The 27,714-nt window shown below is 37.1% G+C and overlaps 3 protein-coding genes across 3 annotated transcripts; 2 read left to right on the top strand and 1 right to left on the bottom strand.

Annotated features, from left to right (window-relative positions):
- Positions 1–2,199: 2,199 nt before the first annotated feature.
- LOC117632865 (outer envelope protein 80, chloroplastic) lies at positions 2,200–7,293 on the top strand. Its single transcript, XM_034366467.1, has 16 exons — positions 2,200–3,063; positions 3,564–3,657; positions 3,805–3,887; positions 4,067–4,164; positions 4,287–4,356; positions 4,538–4,628; positions 4,804–4,885; positions 4,994–5,029; positions 5,308–5,461; positions 5,559–5,699; positions 5,887–5,957; positions 6,083–6,161; positions 6,253–6,368; positions 6,543–6,690; positions 6,861–6,930; positions 7,023–7,293. Exons 1-16 carry the CDS (start codon positions 2,386–2,388, stop codon positions 7,175–7,177), a joined length of 2,166 nt encoding a protein of 721 aa, XP_034222358.1. The 5' UTR covers positions 2,200–2,385; the 3' UTR covers positions 7,178–7,293.
- Positions 7,294–9,636: 2,343 nt separating this feature from the next.
- On the top strand, positions 9,637–12,081 carry LOC117631993 (zinc finger protein WIP2-like). The gene is made up of 2 exons (XM_034365351.1): positions 9,637–10,459; positions 11,486–12,081. Exons 1-2 carry the CDS (start codon positions 9,767–9,769, stop codon positions 11,918–11,920), a joined length of 1,128 nt encoding a protein of 375 aa, XP_034221242.1. The 5' UTR covers positions 9,637–9,766; the 3' UTR covers positions 11,921–12,081.
- A 5,200-nt stretch (positions 12,082–17,281) lies between these two features.
- LOC117632864 (zinc transporter ZTP29) lies at positions 17,282–22,750 on the bottom strand. The gene is made up of 12 exons (XM_034366466.1): positions 22,302–22,750; positions 21,755–21,813; positions 21,546–21,638; positions 21,349–21,438; positions 21,143–21,224; positions 20,615–20,670; positions 19,721–19,777; positions 19,147–19,187; positions 18,371–18,438; positions 18,182–18,238; positions 17,973–18,090; positions 17,282–17,741 (listed from the first exon to the last, which is right to left on the bottom strand). The coding sequence occupies exons 1-12, from the start codon at positions 22,363–22,365 to the stop codon at positions 17,696–17,698; spliced, it is 831 nt and encodes a 276-aa protein (XP_034222357.1). The 5' UTR covers positions 22,366–22,750; the 3' UTR covers positions 17,282–17,695.
- Between the last annotated feature and the right edge of the window lie 4,964 nt (positions 22,751–27,714).

Raw genomic sequence — 27,714 nt, 5'->3', positions numbered from 1 at the left:
GAAGTTTTCTCAGAATAAAGGTTATTATTGATGTTACTCAACCCCTGAAACGATGTCTAAGTTTTACTTTCCCAGAGGTTGGGAGTCGCCTCCTTTTGATGAAATACGAAAAGCTTCCAAACTGTTGTTATCTATGTGGCCTTTGTGATCATGCTCACTTCGGGATTCTGTTGTTAACCATGGGGATTTCAAACCCTTTGGTTCATGGCTCAGAGCAGAGGTCAAAGAATGGTTAGATGAACATGAGATGGAACCACCAAGATCACTACGGTTGAGATGGTTGATGAAAGCGCCAAGCTTTGAAGAACTGGGCCTTGCTGGCGAAGTTCGTCGCCGAGAAAAGGATGAAGATGAAGGGGATCAGTTACTGTAGGGCACCGTTAATGAGAATAATGACTACATTATGGCTGACCATCACAAGAGGTGTAAATTAGGCAATGAGGCCATTCAAGGAAATTTAAATCAACAGCAGTTCTTGGGGACTGATTCTTTGGCAACTCACTAGCCAATGAATCTATATATATAAAGCAAAAGCCAGAGAATGGTGAAACATTCAAAATACCAGAAAATACCCTTGGATAATGCAAACATTAAGAATTGAAATTATTAATTAAATGAGGATAATATGGTAAATTCACACTTTCATATTAAAAAAATTAAAATTAAAAGAAAAATCAGATAATGAATCCTATTTTTATGGAACACAACTACCCATTATCTTTTTTAATTCTAAAATAAATTTATTAAAAAATAAATAATAAAAAAAAGAGCCTCTCGCACGCGCGAAAGGCAGAGAATGGTGAAACATTCAAAATACCAGAAAATGCCCTTGGTTAATGCAAACATTACAAATTGAAATTATTAATTAAATGAGGATAATATGGTAAATTCACATTTTTTCATATTAAAAAAATTAAAATTAAAAGAAAATTAAGATAATGGATCCTATTTTTATGGAACACAACTACCCATTATCTTTTTAAATTCTAAAATAAATTTTAATTTATAAAATAAAAAATAAAAAAAACCTCTCTCAAGCGCAGAAGCGAGTGCGGAGAGGCTAGTGTTGAGAAAGAAAAGAATATAATTGAAGTTAAAAACTGTCATAATTCTAATATTATGGGCCTTAACCCATTCTCTCTTCAAAAAGTGGGTCTGCAAGAGAAGCAAGTTAGTGGGGCAACTCAAATGGTTAACGCAAATCAAAGTAGGTGTCGACGTCTATCGTGGAAGGCTAAGGCTCGAGCAACCTAATTGGTATCTAAGGCCCAAAAGGGTGATGAGAACCCGCATCAATCGGAGCTGAACACTGTTCAATTGGAGATTGATATAGAGACGGGGTTAGTAGGACTACCCTGTCAATTTCAACGAGACAAATGAAATGGAATGTATTGGGGCTTGGGAACCCCTACATATTCCATGCTCTAAGACAATTCCTTAGAGCTCAAGATCCCATTTTTGTGCAAAGATTCTAGTTAACCTCTTGATGATCATTTTGCTTGAGATGATTTCTAGTGTTCAAAACGCCTTTTTTTCCTGTTCGGTCCATTCCTGAAAATCTCTTGCTTTTGAGCCCATGCATTCAGTCAACAAACGATGACGAAAAAAGGAGCCAAAGGTTGTGGTGATGCTTGATGTCAGTATGGCATATGATCAAGTTGAATTTTCTTATTGTTTTTGTTCCCAGTTTGTGTCTCATCGTAGCCATGCTAAGTTTGCTCTAGGTAGTGTGTCTTCAGATGCTTGGCTTAAAGAGGGTCCTCCAAGGACAATGTGTCTATGCTAGTTGATGTTATTTTGGTTTTGTTTTGAGTTTAGTTTGTAGCCTTTGTGGAGCGTATAACACTCTTTTCTTTCGTCTTAGATTTTTTCCACTGGGTTTTATGAGGCAAAATTTTGATGAGGCCACGTATGTTCGCTCGAGTCTGTAACATTTGACAATTGAATTAAACCTTACAATCTTCCAAAATAAAATAAAATTTTATAATTTTGTATCATTTAATTAGGAGTGTTCTTAGAAATTGAGCGTTTAGAGATAAATATTTTGGTTGTGCATCCACAAAAATTACCAAATAAATAAGTAGGTATGAAATATGGGTTAAATACTGAGGCCGACAACAACAACCCGGCCCAAGCCCACGAACCACCCCCGAGCCGAAACCAATAAGTTAACGGTACGAGTCCTCCCAGATTCTCCGTCTTCCTCGACTCTTTTTAACTCCGTCTTCTTCACCCAACCCCTCCCTGTTTTCAGTGTGGTCCAAGCTAAGCTATAGGGTTTTTCCTTTCTTCAATTGCATCCCTAAAACCCCACCCTCCTATTTCCACACAAGTATCTCTGCACCCAAACAACTCTCTCCGTTCTCATTTCTCAGACCAAATACAATGCCGCCGAATGACGAGGTTCGGTTCACTTCGTGGCCTTCTGTCAAAGTCCCTCGGCCCCCGCAAAATCGGCAATTGGACCTTCCCTTTCTGTTCGCTAGAACCAGAAACTCGTTTGCTCAACTCATCGATTCGCTCAAGACTCGTTCAGCTTTCGCACAATTTCCACCATTAAAATGGCCCCCCTTTCTGTCCACCGAGTTGAATCAGTGCATTGCAGTAACTCAAAACGGTCGCTCGCACTCTCTGCCTATTCTTTGCTCCGCGTCGTTGTCCCTGACTCGGTCCGCTGATTCGGCAGAGTCCGAATCACGAAATCGAATGGCAGACCACAGTCAGTTTGTAGGGAAGTCGCCGCTTTTATGTTCAGCGTCGTTGTCTTTGACTCGGCCGGACGAGTCGACTCAGTCGCAGCAGAAGGGCCACTCGTCGAGTCGGCACGACGAGGAGAGGGTTTTGATAAGCGAGGTACTGGTGAGGAACAAGGACGGTGAAGAGCTGGAGAGGAAGGACCTGGAAGCGGAGGCCTTGGCGGCTCTCAAGGCTTGCCGACCCAACTCGGCGCTCACTGTGCGCGAGGTTCAAGAGGACGTGCAGAGAATCTTCGATAGTGGATACTTCTGCTCTTGCATGCCAGTCGCTGTAGATACGAGAGACGGTATCCGATTGATCTTTCAGGTACAAGCATATGCATTGTTGTCGAATTCAATTGCGTTCTGTGCTTTTTTCTGTTTATAATCCTAATAAATGTAGGAGAAGAGCTTAAAGAAATTGAAACTAATGCTTGTAGTGAACCAAAAGCATTTAGTGTTTATTATTTGTATTATTTTTGTATTCATTTGTCATTTTCAATTTCAGTTATGCCCTTTTGACCTCATGCTAATTATCAAGGTGCTTGTTTATCGGTGTGTTGAGTTCATCACTTTTATGCATTTATTGTTTTGATTTTTGTCCCATGATCATTTTTAACTCTTCTTTAGATCATTGTCTTTGCATTAGATAGAGAGATTTGGCCTAAAAATAAATAAATTTGAAATAGAGAGCGAGCAATCATGGTTTTGTGTTATGGTTTCATAGGTGATGCAAACTCATGTCATGATCATGTATGAGAACATGTTTCCTATTTGATTTGGCTTGGGACTATGACTAATAGTTTAATAATATTTTAATGGTGCTAGGTAAAACCAAACCAGGAATTCCAAGGGCTAGTATGTGAAGGGGCAAATGTTCTTCCAGCGAAGTTTATAAAGGATGCATTCTGTGACGGATATGGTAGGTTTTTCTTCAACGTTCTTACATATTTAGGGTTGTTCATGCATGCTCTTTGCACGAAAGATCATTTGCTTTTTTCTGGTGTGCCACTTAAGTGTGATCAAAGAGTCCTATATTGATTTTCGATTTTGGTGTCAAGTTGTGCAGGAAAAGTTATTAATCTTAAGCGTTTGAATGAAGTTATATCTTCCATCAATGATTGGTACATGGATCGGGGCCTTTTTGCAATGGTTGGTTTCTTCTCTATAAGTTTTTCATAATTATTTTGAATTTCAGCATGTATAAAGATGAAGTTAATATTTCTAGTGCTGTAGAATGTAGAACTGGTTCAGTGAAGACTTCACTGTGCTTTATTTTTTATCAAGATTTTTCATAATAGTAGACAGCTCTTTTCTTGATTACATTATAGGTTTCAGCTGTTGAGAGTCTCTCGGGAGGTGTTCTTAAGTTACAAGTATCAGAAGCGGAGGTCAATAATATCTCCATACGGTTCCTTGACAGGAAGACGTAAGTTCCTGGTTTAATCGAGTTCGCATTTACAGATGTTGCATGCATGGATAATGTTCAAATTTTCTTGAAAAAGTGGCTATGAAATGATTTCTTAGCTAATTATTCTGTGCTCTTCTTAGTGGGGAACCAACTGTAGGGAAGACAAAGCCCGAAACAATACTTCGCCAACTTACTACAAAGAAGGGTCAGGTACTTTCCTGGACGTATCTTCTCTATATAATAATGATCTTAGTGGGTTTTTGGGAACATTGTGCTTTTACTTTGCCATCAAGTATTTATGCTTAAATGGTTCTTCCTTAAAGAAATGCACTAAATTTAGTGGTGACATGTCAACTTTTACGGGTTGCTACTTGGGATGATACCTATGTAGGTCTACAGTATGCTTCAAGGAAAAAGAGATGTGGAGACTGTATTGACTATGGGACTTATGGAAGATGTTAGCATTATACCCCAGCCAGCAGGTGGTAAAGAATCTTTTTTGCAAATATTTTTTTTGTTGGAAAACATATTTTCCATCTTGTTAGTGTTCAATGATTATTATTTTTTTGTTTTATCTTTAATAATTTATACATGTTTGTGTGGAGTTCATGCATGTGGTTGAATGCATTGCTTGCTAAAACTACTGCAAAATTGTAGATGCTGGTAAGGTTGATATCACCATGAATGTTGTTGAGCGACCAAGTGGAGGTTTTTCTGCTGGAGGTGGTATATCAAGTGGGTAAGTCAAATGAGTGGAACATACAAATTGACTTTTTTGTGGTCAATATATGAGTTTATGTTTTAGATTTTGTGGTATAAAATGTTAACTTCTCTTCTTTAATTTCAGAATTACAAGCGGCCCTCTTTCAGGACTCATTGGAAGGTAATCTACTGCACATAAAAAGTTATGCATTGAAAATGCTTTCTATTATAAATATTTTATGAAGAGACAGACCATCTGGATTCTGTAAGCATTATGTATTTCTACAGACCATCTGGATTCTGTAAGCATTATGTATTTCTACATATACATACAAATATACATGCGTCTATGTTCAAATAGTGTTAGTGTTCACCATCAGCATGTCATCTAGTGTTGCACTAGATTCTTATGATTTCATTATTACACTTTTGACATAAATTTTTTTCTTCCCTTTGCAGCTTTGCATATTCTCATAGGAATCTCTTTGGAAGAAACCAAAAACTCCATGTTTCTCTGGAGAGGGGCCAGATAGACTCAATATTTCGTATAAACTACTCAGATCCATGGATTGCAGGAGATGATATGCGGACGTCCAGGACTATAATGGTTCAGGTACTTTAATGTTGTATTGTATAAAGTACTATTGTTGTACCATTCACTACTTGAAAATTCTTGATGGCGGGATGCTTGACCAATTCTTTTCTGTTAGAATTCAAGAACCCCTGGAACACTTATCCATGGTAACCAACAAGATGGTAGCAACTTGACCATTGGTCGCATCACAGCTGGTATTGAATTCAGCCGACCCATAAGGCCAAAGTTGAGTGGAACAGCCGGGCTTATCTTTCAGGTACTTGTGCTTTTATCCCCTTGTGGCTGTTTTGTTTTTTTTTTTTTGGGTTTTTGGTGTGTTTCTTGGATGAGTTTAAACATTCGGTGGTGGTTTTGGACTTGGAAGGTTTGTTATGAGATTTATGTTGACTTGGTTGTATTTTATTTGTAACATTAACTACCCATATTCTTGACTATTTTGCCAGCATGCTGGTGCTCGTGATGAGAGAGGAAATCCTATTATCAAGGATTTCTTCAGCAGTCCCCTAACTGCAAGGTACACGAGTCTGAAATCAAATAAAAACCAAACTACTTCAGTTTAGTTTCCATATCTTAGTTTAAGTTTTGCTGTGATCCATGATTCTAATCTTCTGCTCTTTGTTTGCCATTTTTGTTTTGTAGTGGCAATAACCATGACGATATGCTACTTGCTAAACTTGAGAGTGTCTACACAGGTTCTGGTGACCATGGGTCTTCAATGGTTAGTCAATCACAGTGTGTTCACAAATTATGACTCTTTTTTCTTTCTGAACTTCCACTGTACTTTGATACTCATTTATGGCCCTCTGCAGCTAGTATTCAACATGGAACAAGGACTTCCTGTTTTGCCTGAATGGTTGGTTTTCAACAGAATAAATGCCCGTGCCAGGAAAGACCTAGAACTTGGCCCTGCTCGCTTTCTTTTAAGGTATGGCCGTTTTGTATTTGTCAAGAGTAGGAGCAATCGAATATTATAAAACATTATGAGTTTTATAGTTTCACCCAAAATTTGACCCAACTTGCTATTGTAATTTATATCTTTTGAAATTAAGCAAATGATGCTTTAATTTGGTTTTGACTTTGTTATGCTTTGCACTGCTAGTTTGTCTGGTGGCCATGTGGTTGGTAACTTCCCTCCACATGAAGCATTTGCCATCGGTGGAACAAATAGTGTAAGAGGTTACGAAGAAGGTGCTGTGGGCTCAGGTAGATCTTATACAGTTGGCTCTGGAGAAATTTCTTTTCCCGTGGTATGTGGTGAAAATGGGCTCTCTTTTCTTTTTCCTTTTTGGGTTCTTACAAGCATCTGTGCTGGGCATATCATGTTTGATTGTTATTGTGGGAAACTGTCTTCTCTATATACTTGAAGAAAACATTGATTCCTTGATCCATCATATGATATCATGTCCTGTTGTTGCAGATAGGGCCAGTTGGAGGAGTTATTTTTGCTGACTATGGCACGGATCTTGGATCAGGCCCCACTGTTCCTGGTAGGTTTCCCTTAGTTTAATTTACTATTCACTCTTGAATCCTTGGAACCATAAAGAACCATATTGTCCTGAGATTATCTATGCATAATCAGGTGATCCTGCGGGTGCTAGGCTGAAGCCTGGAAGTGGTTACGGTTACGGGTTTGGCATCAGATTGGACTCACCATTGGGGCCTCTTCGTCTCGAATATGCATTTAACGATAAGCATACAAAGAGATTTCACTTCGGGGTTGGACACCGGAATTAGGGCCCGTGTTACTTTGTCCGGCTGTCTGTTAATTCATTTATTATTCTTTTTCCTTGATATTGTACATGCTTTTCTTCATAATGGTCTTGTTTCATTGGGTTGCTTTGCCTTCATCTTATCCACTGTCAAATGGGTATATTATTTCGCTTTCACCCCCATTTTACTTCCTTGCTCATGATCTGGGTCAGGCTTAATACTCACGACCCAGTTCTAATGAAATTATTTTCATTACCTCTCTTTAATCCGTTTTCTTCTTACAACAAAATAATATCCACACATTGTAATAATGAAAAAGGAAATATTTAAAAGAGAGAAGATAAAAAAATAAGGTTGGCCCTAAGTTTTCCGGATTGGGCTTGACATGACCCAACTTTCTTCACTTAGGTTTAGCCCAAGTCCAATTTCTTGATTGCGTTGACCTGAGCCCTAATTTGATTATTCATTTTTTAATAGGACCATCCTACATTGCCAGGTAGAAAGTTCAAAAAATGGCTCGTCTTCGTATTTTTTAGCAAATACAATATACTTGTACTAGCAGAAAAGGCGTTTGCTTTTCATAAAATACAAAAGTTAATTCATACCTACTGTTCTTCTGGCTCCAATTGCTAAGAATGCCCAATCATCCAGATTGTCCCCACGTTTTATTCGTTAAAAAGTAAAGGAAATTTAAAAAAGTTATCCACATGTTAATGCTCACATATGACAGATATCAATCAATTTCCTCAACCCACATTATATTTCTTCTTCTGTATAATTTTGCTAGCAATAATCGTTCACGCACTATATAGGCGATTTTTAATCATTGATATATCGTGCATGCATTAACGAATTACCGTCACTCACGTGCGCACATGGTCCACAATTGATAGCATTAGCATTACTCTTCTCTATTATTGAGAGGGTCCCATGCACTGAAATGTGACTTTGAATGTGATATTCATTCACACGCCAAGTCTCTATAATATTGTACGCGAAATGTATATGGGACTAGAAAGTACTGGCAATTTGGTACCGAATTGGAGTGATGTGGGTAGCCACTGCCATGCTGCTCAGAGTTTGCAGCAAACTTGTTTTCCTGAATTTATGTTCTTTTGTTCTTTGTCCCAATAACATTTCGCAAGTGTGTCTTCTTTCCAAAACCGATCTAATAGCATAATTGCCACGAAAATGGAAAAAGGTTTTTTCTTCCCTTATCATTTTTTCATCCAGCAAAATATACTTTAAGCGCATCAATACATTTTCGAACCACCTTCAATTTGTACATTTCTACTCTGAATACCAGATCTTGAGAGGTAGTTGAATACAAGAACAATTGTAAATTTATGAATAGGGATGTCACAAGAATCTTCAGCTGCCCTTTTGATTTTGTAATTTAAATATATATATATATATATATTTTTTTTTCTCTTAGACATAGATGTTTTAAGGCTTAGGATGATATGGGGACACATATATATTTATTTCATAAAAGGTTTTAGTAAACAAATGTAATTTCACGACACGAAATTTTTGTCAAAGGTCAATACTACTACCAGTGTCAGCTCAATACGTAGACAGAGTTTGTTGGCCCATACCATTATACGTATTAATTAGAAGAAAAATTAAATAAAGCTAAATGGGCTTCAGCTGCTGTTATAGCAGATCAGCCGAGAGAGAGAGAGATGTGAAAGAGAGAGAGAGAGAGAGAGAGAGAGAGAGAGAGAGAGAAGAAACAGTAACGTTTTTGTTGTGCATGTAAACAAGCAAGCAAACAGTAATGAGATGAGATGAGGACAATATCTCTCTGTGCTCGTGGGGAGCCAATTTAGCCGACCATGGCCCGCCCACCAAAGCAAATGCTGGGTTTGGATCTAACTATGTATGTCTCCCAAAGCCACAGAAAATTCAATTAAAATTTTAAAATAATATCTTATATGTATACTTACATAACATCTATCTCAAAATTACAACCCTTAGCTTATAGCTAGCTAGCTTGTGTTCAGCTGTATGCATGGATGGTTGTATATTGTACAATCTCTCTCTCTCTCTCTCTCTCATCAATATTCAATGGGAGCATGAGGAATGGGATGATGGGGGACAAGCTCCGCAATCTTAATTACCAACTTTGTCTTTTGCCTTTGTTATACTTGTTCATCATCAAAGTTGAGTCTTCGGGTTGGTGAGGTAAATTTTATTTTCTTCCTTTTCATATAGCTAGTATGTACACATAATTGTATACCGTTTGTACACAGTGTTCAATAAGTGATGACTTGTCCTTTCAAGTCCCAAGATTATCTCTCTCTCTCTCTCTCTCTTCTTTAGCATATTTTGTCACTGTTTGGTCACACCTCACAAGTGATTTCTTGTCTCTCCTTTTACTCAGTTGGGTTTGCTTTATCAACCTTGATTTTTGACATTTCTTTAACCCTTCACACTCACACTACACCGCTGCTTCTTTTTGAGTTGGTGATTTTGTTCAATAGGTCTCCACTCTCCTCCTCCACCTTATTATTAACTTTTAGTCCTCTCTCTCCCTCTCCCCCTTCTGTGTGTATATTAACCCAATCCTAGCAAGCTCTCTAGCTTCTCCCACCTCTCATCATCATCACCATGACAGATCCTTACTCTAATTACTTCAATAATGACTGGTTCAATCTTAACCCTCTCCACCACCTCTCCTCCCCCCCCACACCTTCTTCTATTAATCCATATAATTTCCATGCTCCTCCTAATTATAGAGACTACAACAATTTTTGCTCATCAAATAACTTGATGGTGCACAATCAAAGCTTTTTCATTAATCACCACCAGTCTTCTTCTTCATCATCATCACCTCCCTCACCTCCTCTAAGAGAAGCCCTTCCCCTCCTCAGCCTAAGCCCTTCAAGACACCATCATCCTCATGAAGACTTGCAAGAACCCTCTTTCAATGCCATGGAAGCTGATCATCAAAACAACAACAACAACAGTAGAAAAGACTCAGCTGATCAACAAAGCTTGGTCGTTTCCAGCTCTGCTGATATTGTTGATCAAGATGAAAATGATGAAACTGTTACTGTGGCTTTACATTTAGGGCTTCCAAGCAGGACCCTATCAGCTGATTTGATCTCTAGGCTCTCTTCCCCAGAAATCTCATCAGATAAAGAAGTAGTAGATGTGACTGTTGCTTCAGCTGGGTATGCCCCAAACAGACTCAACAAGGGCCAGTATTGGATCCCTACTCCTGCTCAGATTTTAATTGGTCCAACCCAGTTCTCATGCCCTCTTTGCTTCAAGACGTTCAACAGATACAATAACATGCAGGTACAACATATTTTAGCTTTCATATATGTCTGAATTGTTCCATGATTTCTTAGCTAGAGGGGAAAAAAAAAAAAAAAAAAAAAAGTTGTGTGAAATATTTATTTATTTTTATAAAGAAAAAAGTATTCACTTTTTGTTTTCCTAGCTCCCATCACTTTCTGCTTCTGATCATATTCTCTTGATTTTACTGAAAAAGATAAAATCCATTCCTATCTATCTTTGTTTTGTACACTTCTTTTTTAGCTTGATTTTAGTCTTTAACTTTTATTTTATATATATATATATATATATATATATATATATATATATGCTGTGGACTGGTGAGAGGAAAGAGCAGTGGTACTATATGGGTCCTTAGGGTTTCCCTTTTCTTCTTCTTGCAACTTTAAATCATTTTTACTTTCTTTTGTTTTGTATGTCCAGAATGGCACTTTATATTATGATAACCACACCAGCCACTCTTTTTTTTTCTTCATCTTTTTGCATGATTTGTGGATTTTGGGATTTAAAAAGTGAGAATAAATCTCAGCTAGCTACCTGGTCCAAGACTGAGTCTCTGAGAATAATTATGATCAGCTCTAGCACCCCTCTTTATGTGATTGAACTACACAGTAATTGTGCTTTTTGCTCCTTGAAGTTTGTGTCTCTCACATTGGCTTGGCAGCTGTCTCAAACCCAAGTTCTTCCTGCCTTCAGAATCAGATGATCTTCCTCATCAAACCCCGAGGAACCAATAAATTTCTCAGTATCATCAACAGTGCTATATATAACGTTTGCTTTATCTATTCATTTGAAAACACCTTGACCCATCACCCATGTTTGTTTTAGAAAAAGAACAAATTACAAATGCTAGCTATATTCAAACAAGTCTAAAAAGAATCAACATTTCAAAGACATCCGAATCTTATGCACAAGAAGTCCAACTTTTTATTCGGTGAAAGCTAGTTCCTTTACATTTTCATTTTTCTTCCCTCATCAGCTTGAGGTGGGTTTTTGCTTGACTAATTAATAAAATTATATGTGTAGATGCATATGTGGGGGCATGGATCTCAATACAGAAAAGGGCCAGAGTCTCTAAGAGGAACACAGCCAACAGCCATGCTTAGACTGCCTTGCTATTGCTGCGCACCAGGTTGCAGAAACAACATTGACCATCCAAGGTCAAAGCCTCTCAAAGACTTCAGAACCCTCCAAACTCATTACAAGAGAAAGCATGGGATCAAGCCTTTCATGTGTAGAAAATGTGGCAAGGCTTTTGCAGTGAGAGGTGATTGGAGAACCCATGAGAAGAATTGTGGCAAGCTTTGGTATTGCACTTGTGGCTCTGATTTCAAGCACAAGAGGTCTCTCAAAGATCATATCAAGGCATTTGGACATGGCCATGCAGCTTATGGCATTGACTGTTTTGAAGAAGATGATGATGCAGCCTCTGAAATTGAGGAAAATTACTCTTCCCAGTGAGCTAGTTAGTGACCTTGGTTTAGAATAACGTTTTATGAATGGGCAGCTAAAAAGTTGCTTATGACCGGAAGCTAGCTAGCCTAGCTATGCTCTTTTCTTCATTCTTCTGTTCTTGCTTCTTCTTCTTTTTCCTTATTTTTTAAAAAGCTTCCTTAATTAGCAATGGCTCCTCATACATCAATGATAAACCAAGTTCCTGTAATTTCTCTCTCTCTCGCTCTCTCTCATGCTCACTGGCAATTTCTTTTCATCAGTTTTTTTGGGTGAAAGTACATATCTTAGCTATACATGGCCATGAGGAAAATGAATACAATATGCTCTCATTTTTCCAACAAGTATATCCCACTTTTTCTCATCTCTAAATTGCAAATTAAGAGTAAAAACCCTTTGGTGGATATATAGGACTTGCTTGCTAGTTGTTGGAAACACCAAAAACATCAAAAACAACGAAAGGGCAAAAGGCTTAAGCAGCTCAAGTCGTATCATTTATATACACGCAACTCAGAGATCCCAAGCCAAGCGTGTGTTCTTCAAAGTTTCTAAGGATATGCACATTAGTCAAAACAGTGCATACAGTGACATATATATGTTCATGGGAAAAAGCAATAAAAAAATAAGTTCATGGGATTGAATTGAAAATTTCATGCATTGTTCCTTTGGCCTCCTTATTTGGAGAATTGAAAAGTACATGTTTCCGACGTTTACCTAAGCATTATATCAAGAGAAATGTAAAGCCCCCTCACCAAAAATGACAGATCCCATTTCCTCATTTTCCCATAATACGATTTTTCGGAGGAATTAATATTTTTTTCTTATGAGTTCTTACGGTCCTTCTGTGTTTATATTTACATTAATAAGATTAAATTCAACTTCAAATCAAATATTGATTAGGTTCACGCAAGTGAGAGAGAGAGAGAGAGAGAGAGAGAGAGAGAGAGAGAGAGAGAGTGGATGTGCAATTAATAACACACTACACTACAGTAGTAGCTAGTTCTTATTTCTGTAACCTTATTTATTATTTTCACTATATATCCCACAGACTACAGAGGTTGGAAGGGATATAATGGATCTTGTTGGCAGCTTTGTGAGAGAGAGAGAGAGAGAGAGAGAGAGGGAGAGAGAGTAATATTTGTGTCTGTAGTGCAGTCAAAAGAGAAAAGAAGAGAAAGAAGTCTTGAAATGTCATATCAAGCTGCAAATATATACAGAGTATGTACTGTTTGGTGGGTTCAGCAGCGTGTGTCCCAATTCAGCTTCACATTTTATGTCTCCTTCTCCCTTCCTTTCCCTTCCCTTCCCTTCCCTTCCCAGGTCATGAGCTCTCAAGCTCTGTCTTTCACTTTTATGATGATGAGGTAAGTTTTTGCCAGTCTTTGACAGTTATTATGGTTTCATTGTACCCTCTCTAGATAGATTTAACAGAACGTAAAATACCCTACGTACCCTAATTAATTAATCAGTTAATTTATTCATTAATAATCTGTCCAGCTCTGTGATTCTTTTCTTGTTCTCCTTGTTATTCCCAGCCAGTGTTCAGTCACTGACTCACAGCTAGCACTAATTACCATTTGCCTGCACCACTAAAAAACCCCACTGAGACATCATCTCTTCTTCATCCCATATTCCCATGTCTTGGTTTTATACAGCAGGTTCCTATAAATTGTCCTTTTGCTTTTTGACCTCAATACGTTTACACTAAGCAAATTATTTGGTGTAACCGTAACACTATTATATGATGTTATCAACGCACTTATATCATAACTGGCAAATATATTAAAATATAAACTCGCCGTCCACTCACAACCAACTGGTTTTAGAATCACTTGCATGAAAGTTACCCTACCAAACTCTTAATTAAAAAATGGGTAAAGAAAAAGAATAATTGCATAGAAGGTAGATGCTAGTCCCCACCATGCATCTATGTATGATTACGCTAGTACGTACTCTCTATACACATATGTATATATGTAATTATATATATATATATATATATATAAACTTATTTTTCTTTCCCTTTTCTCATTTTTGGCTTTAGGCCGACACTTTAAGTAGAATCTCAACTGCTGTGAAGTCCCCTGGTTGCTTAGAATTTCTACTTCTGAGTCCCCCAAAAGAGCTGGAAATTGTGTTAAGAACCCACCCCTTAAACCATTTCATTTACCCTAATTAAGGATTAATGAGGTTAAGATACCTCATGTCGCATTAAAAAATGAAAAGAAAACCGAAGAGAATGGTATATGGTAGCAGAGCCAAGAATCTCCATGAAGGTATAAATTTGTTCTCTCTATTGTTGAGTCCTTCTATTGGCATGGCCAGCACAAAGGGAACAACTTTGTCTCCCTATTACGTCTCAATGTGCATACTACCGAATTCTTGTCTCGAGAGACATCGATTGGCTAGGACCAAACCTAATTGGTTTAATAGTAATTTATTACAAGATGTCCTTAAATATCTTTTGGGGATGGATAAACTAATATATATTTGTTTTGGAGGAGGCATTTCTATATATATGGTTATGATTATTTTGAATTAGCATGGAAATAATTTATTTGGTAAAGGGATCCCCATGCATAAGGAAAATAGAGATGGGCGAATACGAATTCTTGACACATTTATCACTCAAGAATTTTATAAAAATAAATATAAAAAAGTAACCTTAAGCATAGAGAATAAAACCTGTAGGTATAGTTCTGTTGGTTGATCTTTTCCACTTTCACTCATGTTGACAGAGATTCGAAACTCCCAAACACCCATTTAATAATTGTATAAACCTCCTCCCCAATCACTTGTAAAACGAAATTAAAGAGCAAAAGTAATAATCCATTTGAATATACTCTCTCTCTCTCTCTCTCTCTCTCTATATATATATATATAATACATACCATAAGCTCACTCATCGATTATCCTACGCTAAATTGGTTTTATATTGCAAACTTGGTGTTTTTCCCCCCTCTTTTTATCAATGTATATTATATAACATAACATGGGGGATGGGGTCTCAATGTAGGGGAATATGGACAAAATCTTGAAAGAAATAAACAAAGTATATCATCATTAAATGGAGAGAAAAAGATACATGTTTCACATTGAAGATGTGCAATATAATGAACTTATATAATGTTTCTTTTTTTCTTTTTCTTTATATTTTTCGTACTTTTTTCTGTGGAAGTAATAATTTAGACGCAAATATGGCAAAGTGCTATAACCTAGGTACTAAATTCAGACCAAATAAAAAAGGTACTAAATTAAAATAAAGTATGCTAGTGCAGATAGAAATTGGAAAGCGTAAAAAAGCATACGCTAAACACGTCCAAGTAATGAAAAAGATCAGTGACAGCAGCAAAGGTTTGCAAACTTGCACCAGAATGTGTTTTTTTCTTCTTCTTCTTCTTTTATAACTTTTAATTCATGATTTAAACCCTTTTTTTTACAATGCACAAAACAGATGCAATATTGTGTAGAATTTGGATTTAGCACTAGAGAGCTAAGCATGGGTAGGTGATAGCCTATAGGTAGCTATAGCAATAGTATTTCTGGTGTAATTGAACAGATAACTTACTATTCAACATCAATAAAGGACCTATGAACTCAGAAGCATTCCTATTGCTTATTTGTCCTGACCATAAAAACGTAAAAAAATCCCGTAATGTTAAGCCTAAGGTTTCTCTGTAGGCTGTAGATCATGTACAATTGCACTGTATATATATATATATATATATATAATGGGATGAAATTAAAGATGTAGTTGATTCAGAAGAAGATACAAAGTTAGTGATGGGGTTATTGATAATGTTGGGAAGAATTCTACAAGCAAAAAACCCCATTAGTCACTGAAATTAGTCGTAGAGGATAAGGTGGCTAAAGGCACTATTAGCGTCTAATAGCACACGGACACCAATAATTGTCGATGTTAACTATTAGCCACTACTATTAGCGTCTAATAGCAGACGGACACCAATAATTTTCTTGTAGTGATTAATTGTATCATGTCCAATTACCTGTTCTTCAATTACATCCCAGTGTTCTTGGTGTGCTTAATTCTCTGTCCTTCAAATACTTTTTTATTTATTTATAATCATATTCATGAAGTAAATCGTGCAATTTTAAAGCTTTGGACAAAAAAACTTGATTTTGTTAACTTTAGTTGATCCTTCGGGTGATGAAAGGCCTTTAAGTCTTTTCTTATCTTTTGCTTTGAGTGTGTGCATATAATATAGTTCCTATACTAATCTCACTAGCTGTAGCCATATCCCATTTTCTCTTCAATTTCACAAATCCAATCAAAAGCTAACTTTTTGTATCAGAAGGGAAAGACAGGACTAGACAGCCTAAATCCCATAATAAGCTTTGGTTAGTTCTAAGAAATTCTCTTACCAATAAAAAAGCTTTTGTCAAAAAACCTGATTTTGGTTCCTTCCCCACTCTACTTTACCTAATAAAACACCTTTAGTCTTTTCTTCTCTTTTTTCTTTGAGTGGAATTTCTCACTATTTATTTACCCCCATTTTCTCTTCAATTTCACAAATCTCATCAAATGCTTTTTGCATAAGAAGATAGGACTAGACAGCTTTAATCCCATGTTGTCCAGATTAGTTTTTTGTTTCTGAAATTGCATTTCCAAGAAATTACAATGATTTCCTAGATGGGAAGTCATGATGAGATTGAAGAGGAGAAGACCTTCATTTCAATTGACCACTCAACAGAAAATCAAAACTATGATAGCTAGGTCTTTGGAATCTCCTAAACTTTTTATATGGATTAAACTTTAAGTGTTGTGCATTGCATGTCATAACGGCATGATCCATACACGAGTCATCATATATATATATATATATGCTGCCTTTCTTTTCTTGTCTTTTCTTTTCCTTTTTCATGCCTTTTTGAAATTCACATGTCGTTTCCTTTGGTTGCTACACCTACATGGGATTGTGATGTCTATGCCAAGCCAAAAGCAGTAAAATATTAGAATCTGATATTGCAGAGAAATAATTACATAAAATATCAAGATATGCCAAGAGTCTTGCACTAGGAAAAACAAAATGTTCTACCTACTGGTCTTGGAATCTCTGTTGTTGAAGGAGCATATTCTTAATGCATGTTTGGGATCGTGGTGTTATTCAGTTGTCTCTTTTACCATTCTAGAGCACAAATTTGTCTAACCATAAGATTTCACAGGATTCATAATGTTGCAAATTTGCAATTACCATTTCAAGCTAGCAAATTTCGCTGACTAATTTACTTACAGCGAATACTTTACGGAGGCAAGTGAACCATATAATTCATACCTATATCACCTTATTGGATATTGAAACTGTTTCCAACTCCATAACTTATATGGATAATACAATTTCCAGTCATGGATTGTTCTAACCAGTTTTCATTCAGGATCATCCATGAAAAATCAAATCCACGACTAACTTATGTGGAAGTAAAATACACTCTGTACATCACATGTTTGGGTGGTACTGTTATCTGCAATATTCATATTCAAATACAGGAAAATGAAAGAGTGTTCAGTAAAGAAATCAAGTTCCGTACACTATTCATTTTACATATTTATTAAAAGGAATGTACATCTCTTTTATATCGAGTATGAACTACCATCCTTGGGGTATTACTTTCTCCTTTGCGCCGAAACCAGATGAGCTATTAAAGGCCAATTAAAATCACTACAGGTCTTCAGGCGGAAACGAAATGATCTATTGAAGGCGGTCTAAAGCCAGTACAACAATGTAAATTACTGTGGGGTAAGATCCATGGAATGATGGAACACAGCTACAAGCTCATCTCCTGAGGTAGGCTGATTTCGAGAAAGTAGAGGCTGCAAAACAGGCAAAAAGAGAGTAATCTGTAAGGAGAATAAGCAACACTTATGTACAGCTACAAATATCACACCCTCAGATGCTCTAACCCTTTTCTAGATATTGATAAAAAGAAATTAAACAGCTAGTTACTCTGAAAAAACTCCTTTACCCACAAGTACCCTATTTGCATTTGTAAGAGAGACATTCTCGAATATTTTTCGTCAGTATATTTAAAACATAAGTATTACCTTGCAGACATGAAGGCCATTCCCAAAAACACGGCCTTGACAGCTTGCTTCTGCCCCGCATAATCAAACGCCAAGGGAAGCATCTCATGCAGGGTTAGAAAAGCCATTACTCCACCAACTGTGTGACAACAAAAATGCATGGGAACCAAAATTTTCATAAAAAATAATCTTATTCAGTCGATATATTAAATTATCATTAATTTGCAAACCTGCTCCCAGCAAGCCTTCAAGAATATCAGGACTCAAGCTGCTTGGAAATAGATAGGCTGTAGCAGAAGTGAAAACCATGAACAAGTGGCCTTGAAGAAATTCAGGACTCAAGCACCTATTCTAAATCCACCCTTCCCATTAAGATTGGTAAAAGAAGATATCTAAGTTTCTTTTCACAGTTGACATACCTACAATTATGACACCCAAAGGCTCAGCAAAACCAGAAAGTGTTGCCAATTTGAATGCCTGCCATTTGCTGGGACATGTAGAAAACCCACCATTTAATAATTTCTCATAAGAATGATTCAGTGTTCGTTTGAGAGAGATTCATAAAATTGTCTCGATATAAAGGCTAACAAAAACTTATGAAGTAATTATTGCTCTAAAGTGAACGAAGCTTAGAACTCATGTCTATTATTCAAAAAAAAAAAAAAAAGAGTTAAAATTTTGATTGAAACCCTCTGCTTCTGAAGTGAGACAATCTGCATCCAATTTCCAAACTACGGCACTGACATCCTAAAGAATAGCTTGTTACCAAACCACCAGACACTACCACTAGTATCTATATTGCTCCACCGGAACCCACTACCAGGAGTAGCGCACAGCCACAAACATGATATCCTCCAACACCAACATCGTTGCTTAAACCATCATAACACTGCCCGTGTACAACCATGACAGAACTGCCTTTTCCATTACCACATTCAATAACAATTTCATACCACTGCCAAAACTACAACTACCTCCACCATTTCTAACAAAATTACCAAAACCCTCAGAGTCGACATCATTTTACCAAAGACCACTACCTTTTTAAAAATATTTTTGTCTGCCTTCGGGGTTAATTAAAGACACTTGAGAGTTATTTTAAAAAAAAGTGAAAAAAAAGAAGAAGAAAGAAAGTGAACTCATTGTTTGTCACAGTTCATAAGTACTTCAAAAAGCCAACTCCAAAAATTCTCACCTCTGTGTTGCAAAGTAAACAGGAAGTGCAACAGCAACGCCCTAGAAAAGAGAAAGTTGTCACTATAATAACGATGGTAGTTCTACATTAATATAAGTCCAAACTCAAAATTTAAAGCAATCCTCTATCTATTTAATAGTCTACAATTTTGCTCATCACACTCTAGTCATGAAGTTTATGAACAATTAGAGTTTGATGATATTCATAACCAATACACGGAATACAAGTTTTAAAAATATTGAATCTTTCATTTAGAAACTCGGAAATCATTTGACGCGTTTTTGAATTTTTGAAATGTTGAATGCAATTTTCCATCCTTTTTCTTTCAATTTCTCTTTGTTGAGATGTGCACTATTCTTGCAATCAACATTAGTTCCATATATTCCAAAAATTGTATCCTTAACAGCAAGGGAACCTGTCCATTATATTACCAAAATTACCAGTCCAGCCATTGTTATTATGGTAAGTGGTGGACCCTGGAAGGTACAAACAATTATGTGCTACTTTAATCCATGGCAGAGTGCGAGCAATTAGAGCAATACCACATAGTACAAGTATTAGAGAATATACATACCTCTGGAATGTTGTGTAAGGCAATGGCCAAGGCCAAGTTGACACCAACACGAAGGCCCTGCAAACAATTAGGGAACAAGCAAGAATGGTATATGACATTTAGCATCAGCAGCAATTATAGTCCTCAAACAGATATCGAAAACAATTCTTGTTGCATCTACAACCACCAATCCCGTATGATGAAAAGACTTTGCAAATCAAAACCAATATACACCAAAAGAAAAGAAAACATACAAGAATGCATGGAATGGCACACATGTTTAGCAATTTCAACTAGCATATACATCTATGAAATTAAGAAGAAGAAAAAAACATATAAGCCAGGATCTGTAAGCATCTAAAATTGTTTTAGATAGGAAAAATACAGTAGCTTTACTAATGAGTTCCCATACTAGGAACCACAGCATCGGAAGCTCTGCTTCAAGAAGATAGCAACATATACAGAGATTCCGCGACCAAATTAATTGGTTGAATGTAGGAATAAAGCTAAAACTGCATCGCAAGGAAGAAAAATAAATAAAATTTCACCATCTAGATTGTATCTTAAATAATAATACATCTAATTTGGTCATGAAGAATACTAAATAGTTGGGATAGTTGGTGAGTATAAGTTAATTAAATGGTCGCACTACCCCCATACTATATTATATCGACAACATATCTTAAAATAATTAGGCAAAAAAAACTGCATTAGTATTGCACATCAAGAATCAAAGGAAGTCTGACCATTCAAGAAGAAATTTTTTATAGACATAATTTAAAAATAATTTTGTTTTGTTTTAAATCAGACACATATTGTGAAATTCAAATCAATATAAGCATGAGTTCATCCATCTAATCAAACTTAGAATTAACTCAATATTCTAAGAACAATAAAAACTTAAGATAGAGGTACCTTCATTGATCCAAGGAACACGGCCATTCCTTCTGGAAAGTTGTGTAAACTTATGCCTGCAACTCAATGGCCATGATATTCCACATTAGAGGGGATCAACTATAGACATTAACCATATTACTCAAACATTTTCTCATATTTTATTTCTCAAAAGGGGAAGAAAATAAAAAGTCCAGAAAATAAAAAGTATTGCTGTAAGCTATTAGAAACATTCAAAACATGCAGAAGATGCAAAACACCCCTAGGCCTTGGGTTGTGAGAAGAGGGGTAGATTTTATTCTTCTTGTAGGCCCAAAAAAAAACAACAACAAAAGACATATCCAAAACACAAAGACATAAAAATGGTTTTTCTAATTTATAGATTTGACTAACTTGACTTAATTTATCAAAACAAACTTTTAAATTTCAACATGCAACCATTAACTAACTAAAGTTTCCAATTCCACACGTAACAGCAAATTAATTTTGTCTTCTAATTCAAAGAACAGTATGGAAGGTAGTTTAAACCATCTCAAACAAGTAGTATACCTATTGCTGTAATTATCCCACTGTATAGAACTTGGCGGCGATGCTTCTTCAAAGTGTCCTTGCCCCCTTCATCCCCACTTTTCTGTTGTTAAGTATATTGTCGCACAGTCAAACATGCCTTCTATTTGGGGTAGAAGTATAATGCCAAATCATATGCAAAAGCATCCACAAAATGCTTAATTAGAAGGAGAAAAGTTGATTACTACCTTTTTACCTCTCACATCTGAACTAGGAGCAAGTGTTGGTTCTGGAATAAAATTGGCAATGATACCAAAGAATATGACACCGCCAAAAAACTGCACCACCGATAAATTTTACATATAATTCTAAAAGAAAACATGAGCAACTCATGTCGGAGAGGTGATGGATTTGAATCAGACAAACACTACAGTGTATGGCTTACCCATAGGTTGCCTTTTAAAAAGCCAATAGAATTTATAGCATTGTGAGCCAAATCTAGGAATGATATGCTTAGCATCAAACCTGCAGCAAAACCCTGCAGAGAGAAGAAAATGTAAGCAATTGAGTCAACACATGAGCTAATTCTTTAAGAAAATGACCGAACCAGGGAACAAATAAAATTTCAGAATTTAAGGATATGAATCAGAGCACCTGTAAAAGCCCAAGTATCTTCAAATTGGGAGCCTCATTGAGAACTACAAAAAGTGCACCTGTACCACATTCCAAGACTTTCATTAGACTCCAGAACAGAAGTAGATTTACTGAGCAATGAGGTGAACATCAGAAATTAGGAAATTCCATAAAAATCAAAAGCCTTTTTCACAACATGACTAATACAAAAGAACTGGCCTAGAAAACAGCGGGAACACATCCCAACAATGCCTTCTACACCATTAAACCTCAATTTCGCAACAACTTGATGGATAGGGAACTGAAACTAGTAGAAGCTAATTTACAAAACCCACCAGCAAATTAACCAATATCAGACTTCTATCTAAAACTCAAAAAGTCAAACAAAGAAAGCAAATTTGAAGCCAAAAACCGAAAGTAAGAAATACCCAGAAGCAAATTTGGATAAGCATTACTTGACAAACGAAACAAGAACAACAAAATCTTCCTAAATGTGACAATTTAAATTTGAAATTGCTGAAATGGGTAGTTGAAGCAGTCGATGAATAAGCATGAGCTTTTTACTAACCGATTGAAGTACTCAGTCCACCCACAAGTGAGAGAGCTAGAGCCATCAAGACCTGTGAATCCATGGAGGGCTTTTTCTTGACCAAGGAGTCCAAACTCAAAGACCAAAAAGCTCCAAAATCCGTGGGGCTGAACCGTTGAAAAAAGTGTGACGGAATATGACTGAGTAGCTAGAGAGTAAAATGAAACAGTGAAGCTGAAATGGTTTAAGCTATCGGGGAACTCAAAGCCAAATATATATACAGAGAGGGAGAGAGAGGGAATTTTCAATTTTGTGTAGTGGAAGAAAGAGATGTTTGTAAGGGTGGTCCAAAGAAAATGTAAGAGGAGAACAATGAGTTTCTTTCTCTACAGTCTTAGTCTATACCTAACCTGTATCATCATCCTAACCGTACTTCAATGGAAGTGCTTCGTATATCTAGGGGCTAGGCTTAGGCTACTATAGCGAACGGCTTCAAGCCACGAATCAATGCCCATAAACTAGACATTCTTGATTGATTTCTTGTTTGTCTCTTTTTTTTTTAAAAAAAATTCATTCCTCATCCGTTTTCTTTTGATTAGAGATAAGCAAGGAGTGCATAAGGACTTTTCTAATAGTTATCAATGCAAAAACTTCATTTTCTTAATTGCAAATAAAGAATATACGATTATATACTTGTATTTTTCTATACTCATTTCCCTTATGAGAACAACATTGTTTCGGCATTGGAGTATAACTCTAGAAAGAGAAGTAAATAACGTTTAAAGCAATGTACTTAGTTTAGTTATAAATGTATCATTGACATGAAATGCGTTTATATAGATATAGCTCAATGAAAAAGAGTATTAACTTACACACCAGAAGTCTTATATTCGAATTCCCATAACATATTAGTAGTGTGTGTGAAAAACTTCCTCCTATTTATAGTTTAGACTATTAATTGTATTCAAAATATATGTATATATATTACATGTATGTTCAAATGGATCGTTATAGAGTTGCTAATACTTTTTTTTTTTTTTTTTCTAGCCGGTTGTGTCTGATCAAGCATGGCATGTTGATGCCAGAAAAGAAATGAGGTCATGTATGACAAAAGATTTTGATCAAATAATGTTTTATACTTTCTCAATGGTTTATGTTGAGAGTGGCATGCGCTTGCAAAATTGCACGAAAGCTTATTTAAGTCGAGTTAATCGTGGGTTAGGTCGTAAGCACCAATAGCTTGCTCAATATTCATTTCCAAACGTTCAAAAGTTGAAGATAATACAGACTTATTAGCCACCTAAAAAGTAAGGTGCATCTTGTTAATAATAGATAAATCAAAGTATATAATTCATCACGAGCATCTTCAATCGATATGTCAAATTATCACAGGAGTATGAAATGACAAAAATTAAAGATTAAAGTGCCCTAAATAATGTATCTTACTTTCTCAATGGTTTAAGTGCAGAGAGAGAGAGAGGTATACATATTCCTTTACAATAGCTAGCTCAGTCTTCCTTCCCAAACCTTCAAAACTTCCACACTGGGATTTGGGACATAATACAAATACTTGTATTATATTAGCAAACTTTCTGAGCAAATTCATAAAATTATAGAAGTAAGTGCATCCAATCGTTGTCCATCGGCTAGCTTATTGCCAAAAAGAGACTTCAAATCTTTGCAGGGCATATTGCCATAAAGCCTTGACAGTGAACAAAATGTATATAATATATATCATTCTTCTCTTGTTGTGGTGGGTATGATCATTGCTCATGAAAATTATTATTTTCAAATATTGTTTTCTGTTATGTCAATATAAAATTGTAATGATTTTTTTTTTTTTTTTGGACAAAGAAGCTTTCATTGAAAACAGAAGAGGCATACAAAGGGATACCATCCTGAAAAGCTAATAGAAACTCAGGGAAAAAACTAAACTCACAGAGTCTAGTAACCAGTTTTCCCCCACTAAGACAAAAACACTAGAAACAAACATTACAGTTAAGGGGGGCTAGGAAGTCCATCAGAAGCCAGAACCCGCACCAGGGACGGAGGTGGCTGATTAGCCCATCCTTGCGGACACACCGCCCTTAATCCTATCGCCGCCGTCACGTGAGCGGCGCGATTTGCACCACGAGGGATCCAACGCCATTCCACGTTAGAGAACCCTGCACTTAGGCGTCTGATCTCATCAAGTAAAGGGAGAATGGTCCAGGCCTTCGTGCATACATTACCTTTGATATTATCAATGAGGACTTTTGAGTCTGATTCCATCTCTATCTTTGAGTAACCTCTTAATCTTGCGCATCTTAGAGCCTCGATAGCTGCCTCAGTTTCTGCATTTAGTGCACTATTACAACATCGTTTACTAGCAAAACCATAGCAGAAATCCTTATTCTGATTCCTCATTACCACACCCAATCCTGCCTCATGGTTTTTCCAAGCCGCATCGAAATTGAACTTAATTGCACCGTTAACAGGGGGTTTCCAAATATCAGTGGGTTGGGGGAAAACACCAGCCCCGTTTCTTGTGGAGATTGCATGACGCCTCAGCACATCAAATTCCTCTGCTGCTGAGGCAGCCCGATCCACCACACTTCTGGGATCGATTGTAATGTCCTCAAAAAGAAACTTGCACCTTGCTTTCCATATCTCCCACGAGATAAAACTAACCAAGGACAAAACCCAAACTCTTTCGGATTTGGAAAACATCTGACTATTTAACAGCCCATTGAACCAACGATCAAAAGTAGTGATGCTTTGAGGGTTCACACGGTAATTTAATGGTGAGCCAAACCAGACCGCTTGGGTCCAGGGACATAGAAAGATAGCGTGTTCCTCAGATTCTTCATACTGATTGCATATGGGGCAAAATGGAGACGAGATAATTCTTCTGCGATACAGATTCAACTTAGTAGGCAAGGCCCTAACCATCATGCGCCAGAGGAAAAACTTGACTTTGGGGAGAGTGGGAGACGCCCAAATATCCTTCCACACTCCCCTTTCAATCACATGGGACGACCGGTTATACCCTCCGATGTAAGAAGCAGAGACCACCTGCAGATTGTAACCAGACTTCACAGAATACAAACCGGATTTGTTCCAGGGCCACACAATTATGTCCTCCCTGTGCAAGTTACCAATAGGAACCTCACTGATTAGCTTAATGGTGTCCTGGCTCACATACTGAGCTAGAGCTTGAGTGTTCCAAGTTCTGGTCTGGCCGTCTAAGATCTCACTTACCAATTGGGGAGCATTCAACGGTACAGTGTTCAGTGGCACAACATAACCTTGGTGAGGGGGTAGAAGCCAACGATCCTGCCAAATCTTAGTATTGTGGCCATTGAAAACTTGATGCCTTATATTTTCCTTAATAACCTCTCTGCCTTCCAACAAGCTAATCCAACCCCAAGAAGGACGGTGACCAGCCACGGCATTTATAAAATCACAGTTTGGAAAGTACCTGGCCTTAATCAATTTTGCCCAGTAGGAATTAGGCTCATGAATCAGTCTCCATGCTTGTTTACCAAGTAGTGCTAAATTGAATGTGTTGAGGTCTCTGAAACCCAACCCACCATCGGATTTTGGAAGGCATAAAGCAGACCAAGACTTCCAATGAATCTTTGTGTCGGAGTTAGGCTTTCCCCACCAGAACTTGGCCATCTCACTGTTTATTTCATCACATAGACCTCTTGTAAATTTGAAACACTGCATGGGGAAAGTTGGGACAGCAGTGGCAATTGCCTTAATAAGGACTTCCTTTCCTGCTAATGAGAGCGAGCTTTGCTTCCAGCCCAAGATCTTATCCTTAACCCGCTCCTTAACATAATTCATAGCTGCCTTCTTTGATCTCCCCCACATAGTAGGCATCCCCAGGTAATTCCCGGGATTATCCGTTCCTTCCACCGCTAGAATAGAGCCAATTGTAGTCTTCAACTCAGCAGGAGTATTGCTACTGAAGTAGAGACAAGATTTTTCATGATTAACTAATTGTCCCGAGGCAGCACAATAACGATTCAGCAGATGCATAAATCTGCGGCAGTTAGTCACGTCGGCTCTGAGAAAGAAAAAGGGAGTCATCTGCAAAAAGGAGGTGGTGGAAAGAACTGGGCTTCTTTGTGCCATCTTAATTCCTTTGATCCATCCTCCCGAGATACATTTTGACAGATTTTTGGAGAATACATCGCTTACCAACAAGAACAGGTAAGGAGACAGAGGGTCTCCTTGTCTAAGCCCGCGAGATGGTCTGAAAGTCGGACCAGGTTTTCCATTGATGAGCACAGAGAAGGAGACAGAGGAAACACAAGCCATGATTAATCTAACCCAATGGTCACGGAAACCCAATTTGCAGAGAAGCGCCTCTAAAAAGTCCCACTCTACACGGTCATAGGCTTTATTCATATCCACTTTCAAACCCAACTCATGTCTACTCCCCCTAGTCTTGAGCTTCAAGTGATGATAAGCTTCATGAGCAATGGAGATATTATCCTGAATCACACGGTTTGCTACAAAGGCGTTCTGGTTTGGACTGATCAAAAATGGGAGAAGACTACTTAGTCTGCTGGCTAGCAATTTTGCCAAAATCTTATATGCATAGTTGCAGAGGCTGATCGGACGGTATTGCTCAGGTAAATAAAATTGTAATGATTTGATAAAGTTGCAAGGGGAAAATCCATATGGGTTTAATTGATTATTTGAAACATGTGAAATAATTTGGGACATTGGAGAAAATTAAATTGAGAATGGATGTCAAAAATTAAAGCGGTAGACACTATTCATTGTATTAGGAAAAGGAGACAAACTCTTGCGCTTCTCTCCATTTCTCTCATGGTTAGCCTCTCGCATCAAGCTCTGTCTGCAAAAGGATCGAGACTATCAAGAAACATCCATTTGTAACATCTTGTGTGTATGATGTTGTCTGTATGATCATGGAAATGTTTCCTAGAACTTTGTTGAATGTTAAGGCTGATGGAACTTAACCACCTTATATATAGTTCTTTAAACTGAAATTATAAATAAGCATGAGTTATTATGAACAACAATTGGGTGGCCGAAACCTTAAGCATGAATTATTATTATGAACAAGAATGGGGTGGCTCAAAAAGAAGTTGCGAGGGGTTAAAAAGTGCAAAATTTGGGCATAAAAAGTGCTCTTGGATGCATTGGTGCAGGGAAGTTATACTTGATTTCTTTGGGGATTGATTGGACTTGTGGGTTTGCTGCTAATTTCTGCAGAGGTCAGATATTTGAGGCTCAAATATGGGGGTATTCGTAATCTGTTCAGTTGATGCAGAATTCTATACTCTTGGTTCACATCCTATGGCGTCTTTGCTTTCAAGCTATAATATGCTGGGAGTTTATGGGAAAGTTTGATACGTGTTTGCTGATTGTAACAATTTGGATCTAGTTAATTGCTCTGTATTTCTTGGGGTTTTACCCCCAATTTCATCAAAAA

Source organism: Prunus dulcis, chromosome 6, assembly GCF_902201215.1.
Source record: "Prunus dulcis chromosome 6, ALMONDv2, whole genome shotgun sequence".
NCBI classification, from domain to species: Eukaryota; Viridiplantae; Streptophyta; class Magnoliopsida; order Rosales; family Rosaceae; genus Prunus; species Prunus dulcis.
The sequence above is the reverse complement of the archived record's forward strand: the minus strand, read 5'-3'. Positions and strand labels throughout refer to the sequence as shown.